The 22,689-nt window shown below is 41.5% G+C and overlaps 1 protein-coding gene across 1 annotated transcript in view; it reads left to right on the top strand.

Annotated features, from left to right (window-relative positions):
- The window catches only part of LOC119726425 (calcium/calmodulin-dependent protein kinase type 1-like), a 102,821-nt gene that overhangs the window by 14,262 nt on the left and 65,870 nt on the right, over positions 1 to 22,689 (top strand). Inside the window, exon 4 of the mRNA XM_038198079.1 lies at positions 22,125 to 22,263. Coding sequence (XP_038054007.1) covers positions 22,125 to 22,263 — 139 coding nt within the window. The remainder of the gene's footprint in view (positions 1 to 22,124; positions 22,264 to 22,689) is intronic.

Raw genomic sequence — 22,689 nt, 5'->3', positions numbered from 1 at the left:
TTTTTTTTTAAATGAGCATCTTCATTAACAATACGGTACATGTTATTTTCTTAGTTTGGGATGACTTGATCAATGCAGCAACACCTTCGCTATTTTTTGTTCTTCTGGCGATTGCATTGTACACGTATCAATGAATGCTGCATGTACACTGCACATGTAGATCGTATAACCCACAGCCCAATGGGATGGACCTTGAACTATTCCTTTTTGCTCGCTCGATTTCCTTCGAGTGAGAGAATTATTAGATTTCTAGAATCAACAAAAGGCCCGGACATGCAACAGCGTGGCCGGCCGCACACTGTGTGCATTGAGTGCGTGTGATGATAAACTGGCTGGGAAGAGCCGCAGACTCATAAATTTATTGTGTGGCTTTTTTGTACACGGTCATTTGATATGGCGTGAACCCCATCCCGGTAGTATCATCATTGATGTTGTTGAAGGATGTGCAATGTCTGTTCTAATATTTCTGTTATTAATATTTCATAATATTAATATTTCCTCATTTTCCACTTCTTAGAAAATGACAAATTTGATAAAATCAATAAATCCAACCTATTTTTAAAAAAATAATATATAAAAAGTATTATAGATAAAATTCAAGAGATCCTGTCCGGAGTAAATCAATCTGGATTACAAAGTTCACATCAGCAGTTTCCCATTAAATTTGTACAATGTTATGTCTTTATTAGTGTAAAGCGTTCTGTGAATCTTATTCAAATAAGATATTCTGCAAGGCTTATAGTAAAAATGTACGTACAGGTACAAATGTATGTAAATGTACACGATTAAAATGCATAGTTATTGAAATCAATTTCAACATTCACTAAACATGTATACTATGTTCATTGTAAATGTAAATGTACATGTGTACAAAAAAATATCAACTTAAAAAAAATCAGCATCGCAAGCGCTAGTACACACTGTAATTTTTGAAGAACACATGAAAGATTTACGCAATTCAGTTGGTCAAGACAAACATCCAAACATCTCTGTGGAGACTTGGCTTCGGGCCACCATGGAAATTTGCATCATCAAAACCAACATCTACCCGTTTGTGTAATTTGTATACATGTACATTTTTTTCTTAATGAGAGTAGAGTTTAAATACTCTAGAGAAATTAAACCTGTTGCCAGTTACAAGTATGCAATATGTGTACATGATTTCTGCACATGTACGTGTGCGTGCTGAAGGCAGAAAGGACGCTTGCAGAGAAGTGATTTTTGAACATTTCTAACTCAGTGGGATGCTTTAGTCATGGAATTACGGGGTAAGTGTGGTACAAACTGTGTGTTTATAATAAAGCTGCTTACATTGTGACACTATAACGTGTCCCGGTATGTACTGTTTCGAGAAATGATGCCTTGAGGAGACCTGGGTATAATATACAACAAAAGATTGTAAAGGTCTCCACAAGGCAATTTCTAAAGGTGAATAGGTCTCCACAAGGATTTCACTAAATAGATATAGATTTTACTCAAAAAATAGGAATTTCCATGGTATACTTGTCTGTCCCAAATTTTAGTTAAGGGATACGTACATGTACATGTGTTTGTGTAAGTTTACCTCACTTTAACCCTCCTGCTGTCTGAACAGTCATAGACAGTCAAACATCAATCCTATTCCTACCATGCCTTTATACACAGGCTAGTCACCTGCTTTGTGTAAATAGTGAGCTCTTTCGCCCAAAAAAAAGTCTTCGGTTTCTGGTATGCCCGGGCGTCGCCGTAGCCATGCGCGTCGGCAAAGTGAAAAAGTTTTTTTTTCAATGAAAGATGATGTCTCAAAACTGCCAAACTCACTGGTTTGACTGGAATCCTGCTGCTGCACATTTTTGACGTGTTTTTAGATTGGGTAATGGTCGAGAATAAGCTTTATGTGGCCCTCTCTGGACTCCCATATATTTGCACTAAGTTTGCAGTCATCAGCCGACATTTGAAGGTAAACAAAACGGTAAAAAAAAAAAAAAGCCGCGTCGCCGCACCACTTTTTGGGCAAACTCCATACCAGAAATCGGAGACTTTTTTTTTGGCCTTAACCATTAAAATAAAAACAGTCACTTGACTTTTTTAGATTCTGGAATGGCTTTGTTGAATTTGCCAGCCAGTTACATGTTTCCTGCATGGTTACATGTTTGTATGTGTAAAAAGGAGGCGTTTTTTCATCTTTCCCTCCGGCAAGGGAAATATGACAAAAAAAGAAAACTGATATTCATGTTCATGTTCAACATGTCTGTAAGGATCATTGTGGGATATATAATGTCCATTTAGGGCCGTAATTATTTATTGTTACGGAAATTTACACAAATACAGGATCCAGCATGTTTGCGTGTTCCTTGCCCTGTCCCTCCCCCCTTTTCCAAGAAGTTTCTGACAGTCTTTGCGGAAACGCCGAGTGTGTACACAGATCGGCCGAGAATGGAGAAGAATCGTTGGGGGGGGGGGGAAGCAGGCTTCAGATTGTCCTGGATACATGTAAACACTCTATCCTTCTGATCGATGAGTACAACGCAGGATATTGACCAAGTGCACATGTTGGACTCCGTGGGCTGCATTCTGCAGTTTGCGTGTGTCCCAAGAATTAACTTGCTGAAAGTAAGGGGGGAAAGCCAGTTGAAGACTGCGCTTTGTGACGGATCTGCGGCGCTGAAGATTAAGATAAATTTGTGCTGCCGTGTGTGTGGCTTGGGTCAATTCTTCCAAGAAAGTTTTACCTGGAAGCCTTTCCCCCTCGTTTTGAGATTGAACAGTGTCAGAAAATCTGAAAAGAGTATTTCATTTTTCATAGCAGGAACAGAAAGCCAAGTTATGTGATTTAAAAATTTTGTTGATGTTTTTTCCGCGGATTCTGTTGGATTCAGCAACGTTGCTAGTGGAAAGCGGAGTTGGGTGATTGTACCGGTACATGCCTCAAAAGGATGTCAAAGACAGTCAACATTTTCATCCACTTCCCCTAAACTTTTAACACAGGCTAAGTCACCAGCAGTGAGATCATACATGTATGCAAGCACTGTGACTAGTCAGACTGACACTGGGTCAACAGACCATGGACAAAGCAGGCATCGAGTTACATCAACAGTCACGGCCAGTCAATCTTGTTTTATGTAGGCTGGGAATATTAAACTGTTGAGAACAGTCTCTAGATTGAGTTTGACTCAAAGGACTACTTGGCACAGAATGTATGTTTTATAAAAAACAAAAATAAAAATAAGTACATGTAAATACGCATAAAGTATGATTTTAGTCCAGCGGATATGTGACAAAATATCAATGAATTGTGCACACATCAATGAAACTTGGCACAGATGTTCATATTCATGCCAGAAAATGTTTTAGATGTGGAGCCATTGCAAATTCACCCTTTTAGGGGCGTGGCATCCATTTTAAAAAAAAAAGGGGCAGGACTCATCATGCCCGCAGTGACAACGGTTGTTCCCACTTGTCACAAAAGGAGGAAACTTCACAAAGACATAATAATATAGATTAGGCCTATAAGTTTTTTCTGATTCGGAGCCACCACAAAAGTACCTTTTTGGGGGCCTGGCAGCCATTTAAAAAAAAGGGGGGGGGGGTAATTATTATGCCCACCTTGGGAACAAAAAAAATTGTGCCCACATTTCATGAACGGAAAAAACGTGTTTACAGACGTTTATATTCAGAGGGAAAAAATCCAGATGTGGATCCATCTCGAACACACCCTTTTTAGAGGCGTGGCAGCCATATTGAAAAAAAGGGGGCGGGGTTCTCATTATGCCCACCATGGGGAAAATGTGCCCACATCTCATAAATGAATGAAGTCAATTCCCATAGACGTTAATGTTCACGAGAAAAAAAATCAAGACATGGAGCCATCTCAGACACACCCTTTTAGGGGCGTTGCAGCCATAGTAAAATGGGGGTGGGGGTAGTCATCATAATAATTACCCCCTTTTTAAAAAAAATGACTGCCACGCCCCCCAAAAGGTGCTTTTGTGGTGGCTCCAAATCTGGAAAACACTTCTTATCTATATAATTACAATGTATGTCTTTGTGAAGTTTCCCTCTTTTGTTACGAGTGAGAACAGCCGTTTTCACTGCGGGCATGATGAGTCCCCCCCCCCTTTTAAAATGGATGCCACGCCCCTAAAAGGATGAATTTGCGATGGCTCCACATCTAAAACATTTTCTCGCATGAATATAAACACCTGTGCCAAGTTTCACACTTTTATGCAAAAGTGCACAATTTTTTCACATATCCGCTGGACTATTTAGAATTACCGGTAAGGTGGAAGTAATTAAATTGTAATGCCCTGGTATCGGTATTTTAGGGAACCCCTCTGAATCCAATTTTGTAAGAAGTTGTACAAGTAATACACCCAGACGCGAATGTTTTCCGTCAAATTTATATCAGTTGATTAATCTGACTGATATGACTCTGGACAGCTGTTGGAGTTAAATTTTATCAGGACGTTATTATTCATAGGGAATTTTATTTGTAACATTCAGGAGTAAATTGCTATGGCAGGAATAATCTGTAAAATTATTGAAAACAAATACGGCCTTGGCCCGTGTCTTTACTGTCATTGTACATGTATGTATAAAATGAAAATGTGCTGGTACAGACTCGAAGTTCTCAAAAGATTGAATGGACCGTGTTATTTATGTTTCACTTCTGTCTGTGATAAGTCTACGATCATTTTATGGACTTTATGGATTTGTGTAAATGCACTGTACACATGTATGATTGTAGGCAGTCAACGACATTCCCAGTTTCGTGATCAAATTTATAAAGAAATAAAGGCATGTAAAGCATGGGCCATGTATTTATAATGGTAATAATAAATGGGGCCAAAATTGCTTTTTAATAAAAACAAATGCCCCCCACCCCCTCCCCAATTTTTTTTTTAACAATCAACGGGAATTTTTTTTTTCTTCAAATGTCGGCTGATGACTGCAAATGGTACCCTACTAAATTTAGTGCGAAATGTATTGGAGCCCAGAGAGGCCACATAAAGCTTATACTCAGTCGTAACCCCATCTAAAAACACGTTAAAATTGTGCAGCAGCAGGAGTCCAGTCAACCAGTGAGTTTGGCGGTTTTGAGACATCATCTTACCGGTACATTGAAAAAACTTTTTAATTTTGCCGACGCGCATGGCTACGGCGACGCGTGCTCATACCAGAAACCGGAGACTTTTTTGGGGGCTAAAAGTGCAACTCGAAGAGTAAAATAACATTCACAGTCGTGTGTGCACGTACATAGTTTTTGTTATTTCAAATATTCAAACTGTCAAAAAGCTACCGGTACAAAATGTATTTGAATTTGCGGTTGATGATCGATTATTCAAATATTCATGACAGCCCATTGCCACTACATGTACAGTTACATACATCATACATACACTAGTGTACAGTGTACTTGTTCGATGACATGTAAAGATATTTTTTCTTAAAAAAAAAAAAGGGACATACATGTACACTTTTTTTTGTTGGGCAGCACACATGTGTACACAGCTATGCCAACAATTCACCCACTAAATACAATTTGTTTCCATCATCAAACATTACCTTTCTAAACATCTTATGTCCTCTTCTCAATCAGGAGACGATCCCTTGTATTTACCCCCCTCCTCCTCTTTTGTTCAACCTCTCGAGGAGAGAAAGCGATGGCAAGGTGGGCAAACAAGCCGCGCGGATGTCTTTCGGAAGCTGTTTTTCTTGGAGATCAGTGGGATAACGGATGGCGAGAAATTTGAAGTGTTTTGCAGTACAATGACGCCAAGGTGTGGGCTGCCTAAGGGGATGTACTGAACGCCTCTGACAGATTGGTCCTCAAACCCCCCCCTCCCTCCCCCCCCCCCCATCAGTCAAGCAACTCGTGGGGGTGGATGAAGGGGGTGGGGGGGGGGAGAGGAAGTCTTGTCTCAGCAGACTCGGCTACTGCTCCTGTGTGATCCAGTTTCTGGCTAATAACCGATAGTTCTTGTCAATATTTTGAGCCTGTGCAGCTTCCGACTGTCTGACTAGAAGTACTTGGTTTATTTCTTGAATTTCAATACGGTGTTATTGACGGCCAAATAAAAGTGAACTACACGTAGGAACTGTCTTGTTTCCCCGTATTTGTTGCCTGCAGACCTAAAAGAACTATTTGTATTTCACAATTCTTGGAACAACTGAAATCAGGCTGATTAGTGGGCCTGCTAGCCTATGTCATACTTACATGTACAGAAAAAGCACGTCTTTTTACACGTCTTTAAAAAATTTCTTATCGTAGAACTTTGTTATGACGAATGAAGTAGGGTCAACAATTTTTGGGGTTTTTTTTTTGGGGGGGGGTGTTTAAACAGTCTTTCTTTAATATAGATATTGATTTCAGCTGCCAATGCTCGGAACACTGCTGTTCGTTGAAACGGTTGAATCTACATGTAAATTTTCAGTTTAGATTATTGTTATTGCGCAACTCAAAATACGTGGCACTGAAAATCTTGTTTCCAAACACCCGAATTGAACAATTCAGTTCGGTTTGGTTTGGTTCGGTTCCGAAGTGGTATGTTCAGTGAATTTTAGTTGGCGTCAGCGGTTGTGCTTGGAGCCAGGCTGTCTCCATATTGACTTGTTTTGATCCATTCTATCAAACGTTTCATTGGCCTCCGACTAAAAGGCCTTTTAAGCCCAGCTATAAATGTATATTCAATTGCATACATAAAAAATAATGACGTACCATATTGCTTTTTATTGACTACGATAAATTTTGTTGCATGGCAAAAAAACCGAACTACTTTGTCTGTAGCTTTTAAATAGAATTTCAGAAGCACCTTCTCCACTTTATCAAGTTGTTTTGTTGTGGAGCAGAACACCTCACTGTGTCTCGAGCTGTCTTTAAAATGTTGGAAAATGCTGCCGGTGACAAACGAGATCATTTGTGGGGATTAACATTTAGACTACAGAGTCGAATATTGGATTACATGTACATGTGTCTGTGGCCGGTACGTGTACATGATGCATAGGTACAGTACGTGGAGAGTTGAAAACAGATCCTATTTTGGACGTGACGCACTGACATTTAAGAACATTAATGCACTCCGCCTTAAGTATGATTTACGTGTGACTTCATTTGCTGCGTCCGTAATTGTGGCCCAGCCGACAAGACTTGGACACCAGATCCTGCCGGAAATCTGCCCAAATTCCCTTTGAACATCTGAGTCTGTACTAGAGCGGACAGACTGAGACGGATCTGCGCGGTGATTGTTCGGAACGCAGTGGTACACTTAAATAGCATTTAACAACGATGAGTGCACATTGTCGCGGATGTTTTCAAAGTCCTAGGGCTTTGGCGTCCCGTCCCCGCACGTTCACAGCATGCGTCGATGAAAAGAACACAACCAGACAATGATCACAATCTAAATACATAACCATGGAAACCAGATCCTATTTTGTGATATCAAGTGAAAAATCCGTGTGATAGGTGACGAGGTGAAACTATTGATATATGTCGTTCCTTTATCCTAAACGCAGTCAAGTGGTGCTACCTGGCATGCGCCTGGTGACAGTGGGCAGGTTCTACTCTGCTAGCAAGATATAATCATTGCAGGAATAACGGAGATTTTTTTTTGGCCCAGAACTAAGTGGCACCTGCTATTTTCGGGTGTGGGGTTTAATTGCTTTTGCAAAAACTCACAAATTGTAAATGTATAAATAAGGGAAGTTACTTTTAGGCTATGAAGATGAATCATAGTTCCTGTTTGATAGCCTACATGTGTAGTTGTATTAAATATTTACATAGGCCTACCGGTACATGTATGAAACATATACTCTGAGCAGTTTTCACAGATACGGGTACATGTAAACTTCATTACTGTAAGTTCTTAATTGCAAATCTCACCTCAGGGTTTTACAGTGTTACACCTGTCACACTGTAGTTTGCATTATAACGTATTAAAGAGGTGTTTGCTTTTGTGTGGACATGCAGGTGAAGAGGCCATATGAACCACCTTTGTAATTAATGGAGACATGTATGTGACATGAGTCATGACGATTATACTTACATGTATACTCTTTTTTTTGTAGTACTGGTACATGTATGTTTGGCCTGGGCTGGGTTGGGTTGGCTTGGATTAGAGGTTGGGTTTGGTTAGGGTTAGGGTTAGTGTTGGGTTGGGCTGGCTGGGTCGGGCTGGGTTGGGTTGTACTGGGTTGGGCTGAACTAGGTGGGGCTGGGCTGGGTTGGGTTTGGCTGGGCTGGGTGGGTTTGGCTGAGCTTGGTTGGTTTTGCTGGGTGGGGTTGGGTTTGGCTGGGTTGGGTGGGCTGGGCTGGGTGGGTTTGGCTGAGCTTGGTTGGTTTTGCTGGGTGGGGTTGGGTTTGGCTGGGCTGGGTGGGTTTGGCTGGGCTGGGTGGGTTTGGCTGAGCTTGGTTGGTTTTGCTGGGTGGGGTTGGGTTTGGCTGGGTTGGGTGGGCTGGGCTGGGTGGGTTTGGCTGAGCTTGGTTGGTTTTGCTGGGTGGGGTTGGGTTTGGCTGGATTGGGTGGGTTTGGCTGGGCTGGGTGGGTTTGGCTGAGCTTGGTTGGTTTTGCTGGGTGGGGTTGGGTTTGGCCGGGTGGGGTTGGGTTTGGCCGGGTGGGGTTGGGTTTGGCTGGGTTGGGTGGGTTTGGCTGGGTTGGGTTGGGTTTTGCTGGGTGGGGGTTGGGTTTGGCTGGGTTGGGTGGGTTTGGCTGGGTTGGGTTGGGTTTTGCTGGGTGGGGGTTGGGTTTGGCTGGGTTGGGTGGGTTTGGCTGGGTTGGGTTGGGTTTTGCTGGGTGGGGGTTGGGTTTGGCTGGGTTGGGTGGGTTTGGCTGGGTTGGGTTGGGTTGGGTTTTGCTGGGTGGGGGTTGGGTTTGGCTGGGTTGGGTGGGTTTGGCTGGGTTGGTTGGGTTGGGCTGGGCTGGGTTGGGTTTGGCTGGCTGGGCCGGCTGGCCTGGGTTAGGTTGGGCTGGGCTAAGTTGGGGTGGGCTGTGCTGGATCTGTTTTGGCAGGGTGAAGATAAAAATCAAGTTTGGCTGGGTTTTGGTTGAGCTATGGTACAAGTAGGCGTAGGTGGGTTGGGTTTAGCTGGGTTGAGCTTGGCAATTTGTGGGGCAGGGCTGGGGTTGAGTTTGTTGTAGTGGTGTGGGTTGAGGTAATGTTAGGGTACCGGTAGGTTACTGACAGGTTTCTTACCGTCTAACTCAATAGCAATTAGGTAAACTGCCCATGTACTTGTTAAGTTTGCAGCATTACTTTGGTTCTGCTTCAGATGCCCTGTTTTGCATCGATTATTTCCCTACATGCTTAGATTGCACAAAAACAATTAATATATATAATGAATTTGATTTCTCTAATGTGTCTACGAAGAATAGCTCATGGTACCAGAATATGTAATACTCTGGTTGTCCATGGGGTATTATTAATTCCTCGCTGGCATGAAGAAATCTTGTTTTCGTCAGATTGAGAAGTCAAATTGACTCGGCGAGATACGGGAATGAAGGTCTGAAGCTGACCCAGTGATTACCAACTAAACAAGTAATCATTGGGAATATTGAGCAGGCACGTTCTACAGCAATGAGTTTTTATTGTGCCGGCCCGGAACTGCCCCGGAGGTCTGCTATAATTAGTATCGACGGGCTCCATCTGTGGCAGAGTAGATCAAAAATATATTATACATCTACAGAACACTAAATTATGTACAATTTGTACCAAGTTTGATACATGTGTGCAAATTAATTATGTGATATTCATGTACATGTACAGTATGCACATTTACAGAAACATTACAACTACATTACTAACAGTTCTTCTTGAGGCGTCAAGATTTTCTGATGTTTAAATAAAGCAATTTTATTTCTGAAACAAAGGCACGATTTTCTCTAAAAATGGCCTCAAATTTTGGCATGATGATATACATTTAGTGTAGCCAGTCCATAAAGCCCAGTTTCTATTCCTTTTTGGTTTAAGCAGAATCCTGTCCGTAAATTAAAAATAGGCTCTGTGCAATGAATTTTTCTGAGGAACACATTTTGTGCAACTTTTTACTCCTCTTAAATGTATGGAAACTATTTGGAATCCCCAATGGTTAATATCATTGAAAAGTGCACTTTTAAACATTTCAAATTTTCCATGCCTTTCTGGACAACTGAGGGCGCTGTTGCTATGATGTCATTTCAGGTAGATTTTCTGTTCAACTTGTGAACCGAAAAATGTGTTCATTGAAAACATTTGTGAGAAAGGGTTGCTTATTGGCTTACTGCCATGTACTTACAAAACAATGAATCACAAAAGAAAAGAAAATTTATAGGCCTATCCAAAATTCTAGCAAATTTTCGTGCTGAAAAAGCTGAAACATTGAGTTTTCTGCTTGGAATAACATCACAGTTTTGCTCCAGAATATGGAAATTTGCATGTCACAAAAAAAAAGGGGGCACCAAAATACCCTTGAAAATGGCAAAACAAAAATTCAAAATCAGGTTAAATGGGATACAAAGGTGCATTTGTAGTTTAAATTTATGTATTCTCCATCAAACCTTTTTCTTAAATGAACTGTAATTGAATGCCCACTCAGCAGCCAGATCATGTGATTCAGCATTTAGAAATGTCAAATTGTCGTAACAAACAAGCTGTTCTGTTTACGGCACATGCTCATTAAAAATGATAGCTACATGTACAAAGGTACCGGTACACCATCTTCTGGACGAAGCCTTTGCATTAAGTCTCATTAGTGGGCACATCAGACCATGGAGGAATAAGAGGTCTTATTCCTCCATGATCAGACATAACCCAAACAATGCCGGCATTACATTCATGTGCTCTGGGATGCAGAACATTAATGTAGCATGGTGGCCCCAAGGAGTTCTTGGCAAGCTGCCAAATAAAGCCAGACACCCCCTGTTGCTCATCTACTAAAGCTCCTATTCATGTTGTGGGTTAATGTTTCCATGTTCTCACTCTTCGTTACCCATGTTTATTTTAGGCTTTACATTTCGTACATGCACAGCATTTCTAAAGCATTAATTGGCATACGTGTGACATTACATTGTCTCTAACTTTCCCTTTAATAGACCGATCTGTTAGACTCCGCCCCTTTGCACCTGGACGATAACACATGATCCTCTTTGATGCCACACTACGTGTACGTGTTCCAGATGTTTGCATCACCCTACCGGTTCATACAACTGCATGCATGTCGGACTTGCATGTCAGAAAATCCCAGATTGCATTCATCCTCAATCCTCCAAAATCCTGAAAACCGCCAGGAATTTTTTGGAGGATGGAGGAGCCTGGGTTTTAAGCACAACTGTGATTGGTCATTTAACATATTGGGGCGGGGCTTATTTTATCTGTCTATTGTTATCACAGTGTGTATGTAAATCTGCTGCTCGTCCTACGTAGTCGTAGATGACCATGGCTTCGTGGTCTAGGGAAGAAAACGGTGGGTCCGGAGGTGGCTAATGAGGCCAATCCCGGCCCGGAAAGTCCTCCCACACGTGGGACACGTGTGGGCTGGTGGTGTGTTGGTTGGGGCTGACGCTCTAGCCTTCCGCATGGCCCGCTTCTGCTCCGCTGCTACACTGCGGTTGGTTTCAGCTGCAAGCGCTCCCTTGGTAAGCATGCTGCGCCATAATGCAACAGACACCTGCAGTGCTCAGGTGTTTGGTTTTACAATAGGATCCATGCCTATGCATTTATATGAATGTTTAGGGACTGAAATATGAATGTTTAAGGAGAGGGCAGCCTAAATGTATCTATGCCTTTCGGCTGCCATCTTTGAGGTTGTTGTTTTGTTTTTTTCATTCAGTAACAACAAATTCACTATAAAGACCTCATTGGGAGCAAAAGCACGCACCTCAGAGATGGCTGGAATGCCAAGTGTCTATTTTGGGTTCATCAAGTACAAAGAGCATGATAGGCATGAGAGGACACACCAGAGCGTGGGCACTAATGATAGCTGTGGCCCCCAATTTTTCCTTCAGTATTACAGTAATGACTGGCAACTGGCATTTTCCTTTTTTTTTTAGCCCTGAACACTTTCATGTATTAATACGTACGAGGTCTTGTATTAGATGCGCGTAAACCTCTCCAATAAATGTCCCACTGTATGTCACAAATGTCAACTTTTGTCATAAATGTATGGTACATTTGGTTGTGCAATCACGGTTGTGATTGGTAAAAAAAAATGGCCCGAGTACTTAATACGTACTTTAATTTTCTGTTCTTATTCCCCTCACTGTGTTTGGTATAAGTACAAGTTTCATCAGGGTATCCAAGTGCTGCTAGGTTTGCGTTTCAGTTTCCGGGCGTCTCTGTTTTGTTGCAACGTAGTAAGCACCGTCGATATCGGAATTTTCAATAATCGTTATATCGGAAATCCAATATCGATTATCCCACGTAAAAGTTAAAGACCATAAAGATGACACTTTGACAATAAATTAAAAAAAAAAATTAAGTCCCAATTGTCCACGGCTTTCTCTGGAGCATATTGCTCAAACTTTTAATAAATCTCAGCAGAGTTTGTCCAGAACGGGCGTTTTTGTTTTTTTATTGGGGAGACCGCAAATTCCAGCAAATGCAGAGCACAGCGATGCCGGTTGGCATTTCGAGATGTTTTTATTTTCGAGTCACAATCACAAGTTGCAACCGAGTTTTATTTTAGTAATTTATAGCAAACGGTAAACACAAAGTAAAAGCACAAACGGGAGTTTTTGACAACAGCATTTTCGATATTTTCGATATGATTCCTCATTATTGAAAATTTTGTGATTTCAATATGATAAAAAAAATTGCTATCGGCAATATCGATATCAAAATAATATTGAATAATTGAGTAATATCGATATATCAACGGTGCTTACATCCATATATCGACGGTGTCTGTAGCGTACTCCTACAGACAGAGGACCCTCTCGTAAACCTGTACATAATTGTGCAAAAATATGCAACATTGGATGCGTGTCTACAACACCACTCCGAGTTCAATCCCTGTCACCCTTTTTAAAGATCATGCCATACAGCATACCATCGGGTGCAATTAAAAACCTTACGAGGGCAGCATCCGAGCGTGGCGAAACAAGAGAAAGGCTGTTCACATTTGACATTTGGGCTGGAAGCTGACAACTCCAGTGGGGGAGGCCCTACCAAGCCTGGCAACAGTTCTGTAGGAGAATGTCGATCCTTGCTCTCAAGAGTGCTGCCTAAACATATTCCCATGAACGGCTCTAGCCTAACGAGCGTGATAAAATTACTGAATATGAAATCTCGGATCTGGATTGAATCCCAAGAGTTTTTTTTCCAAACCCTTTTTTATTTAACTTACAACTAGTGTCAACTTAGAGTTGAAGCTCATTTCTTGTATCTGGACAATTTCAACATTCAGAGACTACTGACCAAGTTGAAACAACAAAATAAAATACTTGCAGTGATAGCAAATTTGTAAAGTTGTATTTCCAAAAATTGATTGAATCAGGAGTCAAAGCCAGTTTGAGAAGGAAGTTTTCAGCAGTTCCCATATCGAATAATAAGTATGTAAAACGCCAAATATGTGATAAAACAGATCTATGGAAGGGGAGGATCAAAGACAAACTGGTGAAAGTGAAAACTTGGTCTTACTCCAACACACATGTACATGTACATTTGATGATGCCATGAGATGCAGTAGACCTGTATTGTGGGTTTGAAAATGTGAAGTATAATGTCAAACAGGAGAAATGAGCATACAGGATACTTCCGCAGCTCAGACAAAGTTGTCGATGGCATCACCGAATAGCGTAGTTACATGTATTTGAAATGGCCTACATACATCCAAAACTCGATATTTTTATGTTGGATGCACATTTCCTATTGTTTGCTCACAGACTGGGTGATTTAACAGGCAACGTTTTTCCGAGCCGCATACGATTCCCATATGCGCACCATTTCTGATGGTCCCTATTGGTGACAAGGTACATGTACATGTACCGGTACCGTACTTGCTCTGTACTAAATCCCAAAATCCACCAGCGAAACGTGAGCCTGCACCTCATCACCTCTTTACAGGGAATCGCACATGTCATTGCATCAAACAAGCTATATATGTATATCGTAACAGACGGTTCAGGATCAAAATGGCCACAGTTTCAAGGAAGTGCAGATTGCAATACTAGCTACGCCAAGATATTCGGGGGGAACGTGCATCTGAACAGGATAACAAGGATGGAGACAGCCTGATCCAGGAGTGATCCCCCTGTCCTCTGGGATGATACTGCCTAGTCAACGGACCCAGGTGGGGATTCCGCAAGTTGGCTAAAGACAAATGACAAACTGTCGGGGAGTTGTCAACTTGATTCCAGTGTGCAGGTATTTATGACTTAGGATTAGGTGTGCTTTACGGAGATGGGCAGGGCAGCTAGCAAGAAGACAAGACAGCAGATGGACTAAGAGGCTCACAGAATGGCAACCAAGGACAGGCAGAAGAAGAAGAGGTACATGTAGACAAAATAAGGAGATGGAGAGATGAGATCGCCATATGAACACGGCAACATGGAGTAGAATGACAAACAGAAGAGAATGGAAACTGCTTGAGGAGGGCTTCATCCAACTATGGAAGACCACAGCCTGAAGATGATGATGATGATGATCGTGGAGTGTCTGTATAGTGATGCGTTAGCGTGGTGCTTTGGATGATGACGTTGCATTGCGTTGAATGCAAGGTTTCTGTTACAGTGTGGCTGAAGATGTCAAAATTGATCACTAAAGTTGGACTTGTGGTTAATCCTTCACATGCCTTTGCCTGACTTTAGTAATCAAATGTGCACTTTCGGGTTCAATCTTGGCCTTCAAGGGATTCTGAGGAAGGACATTTATTGAGGTGGGAAAAAATGCAGTGTATGATATATACCACAGAGCAAGGAACAGGCATGTGTACATGTACCGTACATGTACATTTGTACAAATGTGCGTGTGCAGAGGACATGTACACTCAGACTGTACCACAAAAGTCCCACTACATGTCCACAGTGGATACACACAAACTACATGTAGTGCTCACTAAAGAGGTCTTTCAATCAGTTAACAGACACTTTTCTGGATACTGAATACATGTACACTGAACATGTACATGCGTTGTGAAAGCGAAACATCAAGTCAAGAAGGCTCGATCAGTTGATTCTTTATACTTCTTTTATTTTTTTTTCAACTTTTACTCTACGTGTTGATTTGCACAGGACTACATTGTATATCCACATGACAAATGACTCCATTCTTAGTGCTGTAAATACATTTTATCATAACTAGCTGAAAACAGCCCCATGTTCTGTTGACAGACACGTGTTCTTTAGTTCTTTTCTTCTTCGTTGACTTCAGCCCATTTGTTGGATTTGAGTCCCGCTACCGGGTATGCGCACAGTGGATTAACGTATAGGTTGCTGACCCAACTATGTTTAGCACACTGTACATGTAGGTACTCCTATTTTGTTGAATCCTACATGTAGCTATGAGATGTGGTGAGATGTTCAAGGCTTTTGACAGATTCTTGCTTGGTACATCAATAGGTTTAGCAATATTTCATCTCAGCAGCTGCATAAAACTCAGGCCAGACTATCATATTGATTTTGACCAAGATATTTACCTCAACTTCTTATGTAGACTCTTTTTGCCTAGATATGGAGTTTTTGCTTGTTGCCAGAAATAAACAGCGCCAGAATGAACGGCAGTAAACCCACACATTTTTTTTCCCCTCTGTTCGCTGTGGGTGAAGCGAGCTACATTTTGTCCGATTCCTCGGGGCTGGCAGTTACGTGTTGAACCGTGGACCAGTCACCCATTGAGCTGGGAAATCCCTCCAAGCTACCGATGAAACCTGTGAAATCTAACTCCCTCAATCGAAGAGGAGAATTATGCAAAAAATTTCCCTGCCATCCAGCGAGAGACCCTAATCCCTCACACTTCGTTGTGAGTTCCTCTCGAAAACGAAATTCCATTACCATGGAATTTTTTTCTTCTTCTGGTTCATTGCTCTAGCCGTTGGGGTACGATTTCATGTGGGTAATCTTATTTTGAGAAATGTTATTGGAATGGAATGGATTTTTTTAGAGAAGATGAAATAAACAGAAGAATTTGCGTGTATGGATTATTTGGTGACTGCTAGGCAAATGTTGAGTCAGCGCTACACGTGTACCAAATTTACTCGCTGGGAAGATATTCAGAAGGCGAGCGTGTCAGATTAAATCAGACCACTTACGTGTGACATGAAGATATCTTTAAAGATCATACCACTTAAACGTGGAGTGTGTTGCACCCCTTGGACTTGCAAAAGATGTCTCAAAGTCCAATTTTTATAAACCTGTTAAAGTTATAAATGATTTGATTTAATTGATTGTAATTGGAACAAATGTGGAGGGATGGACATGGTAGGCAACTTATTTGTAGTCATCAGTATCAGGAATCATATCAATCAATCAATCAATCAGTGATCAGCAATACATGTAAGCCAATCAGTCAATGAAATCGGCAATCAATCAGTCATCCAATCAGTAGCTAATCAATTAATCAAACAACCAATCACTAATCAATCAATAAGTCAAATAGTCAACCAATCAGTAATCGATCAATAAGTCAACCAGTCAACCAGTCAACCAGTATATGCTGCATGTTTCCAGTCTACAGTGAAAGTTCATTTTTGCCAAACTAGTTTCACTAGCCTCAAACTTATTGTACATTTATGCATTTCCTCATTTTCTGAGCAGCTGTGTAGTTCGGTTGGTAATTGCCCCCCAACCCTACCCCTGACCTCCACCCACCCCTACTCCTCACCTCCATCCCTGACCTCCCCCCCACCCCCATCCCTCCACCCCACCCCTCACCCCCACCCCATCCCCCCACCCCTCACCCCCACCCCATCCCTCACCTCCACCCCACCCCTCACCTCCACCCTACCCCTCACCTCTACTCCACCCCTCATCTCCACCCCACCCCTACCTCTAACCCTCACCTCCACCCACCCCCACCCCTCCATCCCACCCCTACCCCTACCCCTCACCTCCACCCTCACCTCCACCCCACCCCTACCCCTACCCCTAACCTCCAACTCCACCTCTACCCCTAGCCTCCAACCCCACCTGCAGTACCCCTCACCTCCACTCCTACCCCTCACTTGCACCCCACCCCTACCCCTCACCTCAAACCCCTACTCCTCACCTCCAACCCGTACCCCTCGCCTCCACCCCTACCCCTCACCTCCACCCCACAATACCACCCTTACCCTCACCTGAACCCCCAGATTTTCCTCCACCCCTTATTTTCTGCTATGGTGTGTTTCTGAAATTCTGGTGTGTTTCTGAAATTCTGGTGAGCAATCTTCTTGCCAACTCTATCCAGCCAAAATTATATCCCCAATGCACACATCACGGACACCTTAACTGTACATGTACAATGTACATGAATTAAGTCCCATGAAAATCGTTGGGCGTAAATAATGAAACGCAGGCCAGGGTGTATTTGTTTATCCTATTTATGGCCTGCCTCACCAGGCAACAATGATATTTACTGCCGTTGCCATGGATTTAGCGGAATGTTGTTCCTTATATGTGCACATGGATGTTCATCGTTTGGGAGGGTGATTTATTGTTGGGTAATTGTACAAGCATCGTCATGGAAACTAACAGCTTGAAACAGGCAGTAGGGTGTTCACTGTCATTGCAGAAAATTGTGGATATCTTTCTTTTAAAGGTGGTATACAACATTTACAAACATCAAAAAACAAAACTACCAAATTATTATGGAATACCATACTTGACTGCAAGTGAAAAATAGTCTCAAGCATCCTGTGAAATCATGGCACGGGGTGGACGTGCTGTCATTTTCAAGAAAAGTGGATTTTTTGTATCAATTTCCAACGATGGTCAGTACCCGATTGAAAAAAAAAATGGGTACCCGGGTACCAGTTAAAGAAACCCAACCCCAAAATTCAAATCTCACACGTTGCTGTATACAGATTGTCCATAAAGGTCTGCATGATGTACATTGGTGTCAGTGTGCAGTGACCTTCATTTTACAGTGTAAACTGCAACTTTCGCAAGCGTCACAAACGAGAAATATGTTTTGTCTTCATATAGCCTGATTTCATTTTGGACATTCTCCACAAATGACATTCAAAATCTTTCTTTTTCTTTGTCTAAGACGTTACTAAGTAAGTTGGTTATGGGTACCCGATCCTATAATCTGGAACTGGTTCCTGACAGCAACGGTCGGGTACTTGGGTAGTCGGTTCTGATGCACAGCTCTACTTTCCTTCATCATATTAACTCAGTGACATTAATATTTTGCATGTTGCAGATGTAACATTGCAAAGTCACTCCCCTGATTGGTATGTTTGAGTGTAATGTTAAGGACACCATTAGAAACTGAGTGACCTATTAACCCTAACCTCCCCAAATCCTCCAAAATCCTCTTTGCAAAATCATGAAGGATTTTGCAGGATTGAAGCTAAATGGCAAAAATGTGTGGCTGATTTTTGAGGATGTACTTGTGTCCAAGGTCTTAGGCCAGACCTTGTCTAGTATGCGCAGCCGTGCATAAATTTAGGCCTAGACTAGACTTGAAATCCTCTGCACTGCTCCAGGATGTCACTGGCTCTGCCTCAACATACTGACAGTGATTGCTGGAAGATTTTGCAGGATTTGAGGCAGTACTACAGGGACTAACATGAATAATGGGTTGGAAAAAACAAAATCCATATGAGGAGTTGAGTTTCATGTTTTAAATGATGAGAATTAATCAATAGAAATTTGACAGTGCATACATGTACAAGTTGTTGAACATCCGTGTACGGGTAAAGTGTACACATGCTAAATTGAGTATGCTGCACATGTACATGTACAGGTAAATGTACTACATTTACGTGCAGTTCATGCTGATTCTTGCCCCATACCTGTTTAATATGCTGTCTGTATATTGATGCCGCGTCAAAAATCTGAGAGTTGTGGGGGGGGGAGGGGGGGGGGGGGGGGGGAACCAACCAGGGACATAGCCTTGAAACCCCCATGCTTTCTCGTAGCCTCCATTGACCTGTACATATGACCCTCGTGGCACGTGCGAAACTTTTACCCCCTGGTGCATGTACATGTATTCCGTCCTACGGATTAGTGTGTCTACAACAGGTTGTTGGGCCCAGTGGATTACATGTTATTGAATATTGCCTTAACGTGTTTCCCCTTCGCTGTCTGAAGCCAGCGGTATCCCAGTGGGAATGATGAAATATATGTGAATCGCATATTAAATATGACAAGTTGAAAGCATCTTCTTTTAGCTGAACACTAGCCAAAGATGCATCTTTCGTATTATTTTCCACATGAACTGTGCAATTTTTTTTGATATCAGGTTTTTCTCTTTAGAGGCATGAGATTTTTCAGACTTTAGTCTGAATTCAGACTTTTTGAATCTGAGAGAAAGACATTATCAATATAGAAAGAAACGCACCTTTCAGACCCCTTCATCCAATTTTCAGACTTTTTTTTTAAATTGACAATCTCGTCCCTGTCTTTATTGACATCCAAAAGTCAGACTTTATGTCAGTTCATACTCGGAGTGAGTGCAGATGTTAACAGTGAGTTAATGGTGTCACACTAAGACTATAACACTACGTATTTTTTGTTATTGGCATTTTTTTTTTTTTACATCTAATCTGCTTCAGATCTGCATTCGTCAATGCTTTACGTACCAGTACTTGAAATGAACATATAGTCAGTACCACGCTGAAAATTAAGCAAGGTCTTTCCTTAGTGAAAATTGCTGTCACATGACCACAATGAACATGCATGTACTAATCCAGCAAACAAAATAATAAGCCTTTTCGGAGTTCCAACTGCGCATTCATAACCTGTGACAACGCACATTGTTTGTCTCAAATGGCCTTTGACAACATCGCGCCACTGACTTTACAAAAAGGCTGTTTGTGCATTGTGGGTACTGTCAAAGGGCATTTGAGACAAACAATGTGCATTGTCACAGGTTACAAATGCGCGCAGTTGGAACTCCAAAAAGGCTTATTACATGTAAAAGGCATATTGAAAAATTCTGTGAGCAAGTCATTCATGTAAGTTGTATACATGTGCAAACTAAATGCTTCTTCAATCAAAGCACGTTTATAACTTGCCACAGTGCATTTGGGCAATGCCATGGTAGCTTGCGTGACATTTGACCATATTCCATCTCACTGGCACACCACCCAAATGAAAGGTCTTGTTGTCCCCTTTCATTTGATACCACATCTGAGGTTGTGAACTTGTGATGCTTGTACCAGTAGTTCTGAAGATTTCATAAATTTTCCGATTTTTCAGATTGTCCACTTTTGCGTGGAATGGGCCCTATGCACGAGTTGGCCATTTTTGTCATGTTCCCTGAATGTATTTCATAATTGTGAACTGTTGAATGGGATGGTGCCAGGCTATTTACTCACACTTTCACTCACTTTCGTTGTTTTAAATGTGGCTTAAAATTAGAGTACCGGTATGTTTAATCACGAATTTTAAATGATTCATCAGAGCAGACTGGTGTTAGTTTGTAACGTCATTGCTTTCATTTCTGTACACAAGTTCCAAAAATGAAGATTTGACCTCACTCTCAATCCAATATGGCCGACTCGTGAATAAGGCCCATTGCCCATTTTCAATATAGACTTAAGAAAAAAAAATGTCTGACATCAAAAGATGGTGCCACCTCAGTGAGTAATGTCTAATTACAGTTGATGTCACTGATTAGCCTGTAATTGCCGGGTTCTTAATGATAGATGTAGTGGTGCTCTTCACTCTACCACATAAATTAAAGGTCTCAAGCTAATAATAGAGAGGCTAGTCTCAAACGAACGGATACGTTTAGCGAGCGGGATAGGTCATCAGTTTGTTTGGTCATTTGCAAATCATAATCCGCTACGCATACATGTACTGGTACATGGCACGAATATATCGCGTGCTACGGTACGTGTCACTGTGAAACGCAAAGTAAATTGCGGAATTTCACCCTATTTTCTGATAAGTTATTTAATCGTACATGATTTGATTGAAAGCGGATGAATTGCTGAACATATATGCGTCATTTCTCTGTGTTTCAAAAATTAGCCGCATATATACGAGGCTTTCATTGGAGGCTGCCATTTTGGATTACCGCTTTGGTTCCGATAACTAAGCGTATCATGGCCACACTCATCAAATTTGAAAATCCCAGAAGACTGCCGAAAAATTGCCAAGATTTCCCAAGATATCAGTATAATACATATCAAAATTGCAGCACAGTTCCTGTTTTTATGTGAATGGGGCTTACAAAGTGCTGCCATTATATCGCAATCCATACTTTCGTGTGTTCTCAAAACGCAAAATAATCCCGAGGCTCAGTGAAACTTTCCCAAGCCCTGGCCCTAATTCCCAAGATCTTGGGAAATATCCCTAGGCGTGTACAAGATGTGAAACAATGGAATGGTCAATAACGGTTGTGGATAGCGTATGCATTTTTGTAAGTCACAATTTAGGGCCGCATCTGAATTACTTGTGGCTATATATGGCCAGCATTAACACACGTATTTTTGGGAAGTGGCTTTAGCCGTTTCCATAGGGGCATGTGTAATTGCAAGTCGTAGCCAAAGTAATTTGGTCGTTGCCTAATATTTTGTCCACTGATCTCCACATAGGAAATCTGGATAGCCCATTGATTGTTAGAAGTGAAGTCACCGCCGCCATATTACCACTCTATGAACAATAGATTTGTAGGGAAAGAAATATTAGTTATTTGACATGTTTATGTACACTTTTTTTTTTACAATGTACTCGACGTATTATTTTTTGTATACCAACGAATTTAAATGGCAACAAAATATATTTTACATACATGTATATAACTTTTCTAATAAGAAAAAAACAATGACGTTTTCCTGTGCTTTGAAACAGTCCTATTTTTTAAAATATTTTTTTTGTGAACGATGGGAGTGGTTGAGACTAGCTCTCTCCAGACATTCGAATGGAGGGATCAGGGAACCAGTGCATAGTTTCCCTGGTCTGTCAAGGAATGGCCACCGAAATACATCCAGATTTTTTGAATGGAGATCAGTGATTTTTTTTCCAGTGGTCTTTTATTTTTCAAATTGGTGACTTTTGCTTCCATTCTGAATGTCCCATTTCCAGAGTCACCGGCGGCGAGCTCTTCGACAGAATAGTCGCCAAGGGTAGCTACACGGAGAAGGACGCTAGCAATATAATGAAGCAAGTCCTGGAGGCGACGGAGTACATCCACGGGCAGGGAGTAGTTCACCGAGATCTCAAGGTATGTTTAACACCGCTTTCTGTCTGGCTTTCCAGAGTCGCACTGAACCTAATAATATTAGCAGTCGACTCAGATTTTGGTTTCAAAATAGATTTTGGTTTGGGGGAACTTTGTGTGAAAATCCTCCAGTCAGATCGAGTTCCAACAACTGCAACTGTCAATATTTTGACGACTTTTGCATGTAGTTGTTACTAAAAGTTTCGGTTGTCGATCCGAAGTAAAATCTTACCAAAAAGATTCTGGAACACAAGTTTTGAAATGAGTGTAAATGATCAATGTAGAGATGTAGGCTAATTATCCAGGACAATATACATTGTTGTAACATGTCTTGGATACTGTAATTTCATTGGTCTAGAACAGCCACATGTCCAGTCTATAACAATGACGGTTTACTTTAAACACACTGCATTGCATATTGTCTCATAC

This window comes from Patiria miniata, unplaced genomic scaffold (assembly GCF_015706575.1).
Source record: "Patiria miniata isolate m_02_andy unplaced genomic scaffold, ASM1570657v1 HiC_scaffold_2, whole genome shotgun sequence".
Classification (NCBI taxonomy): Eukaryota; Metazoa; Echinodermata; class Asteroidea; order Valvatida; family Asterinidae; genus Patiria; species Patiria miniata.
Note: the sequence above shows the minus strand (reverse complement) of the source record. Positions and strands in the feature narration are given on the sequence as shown.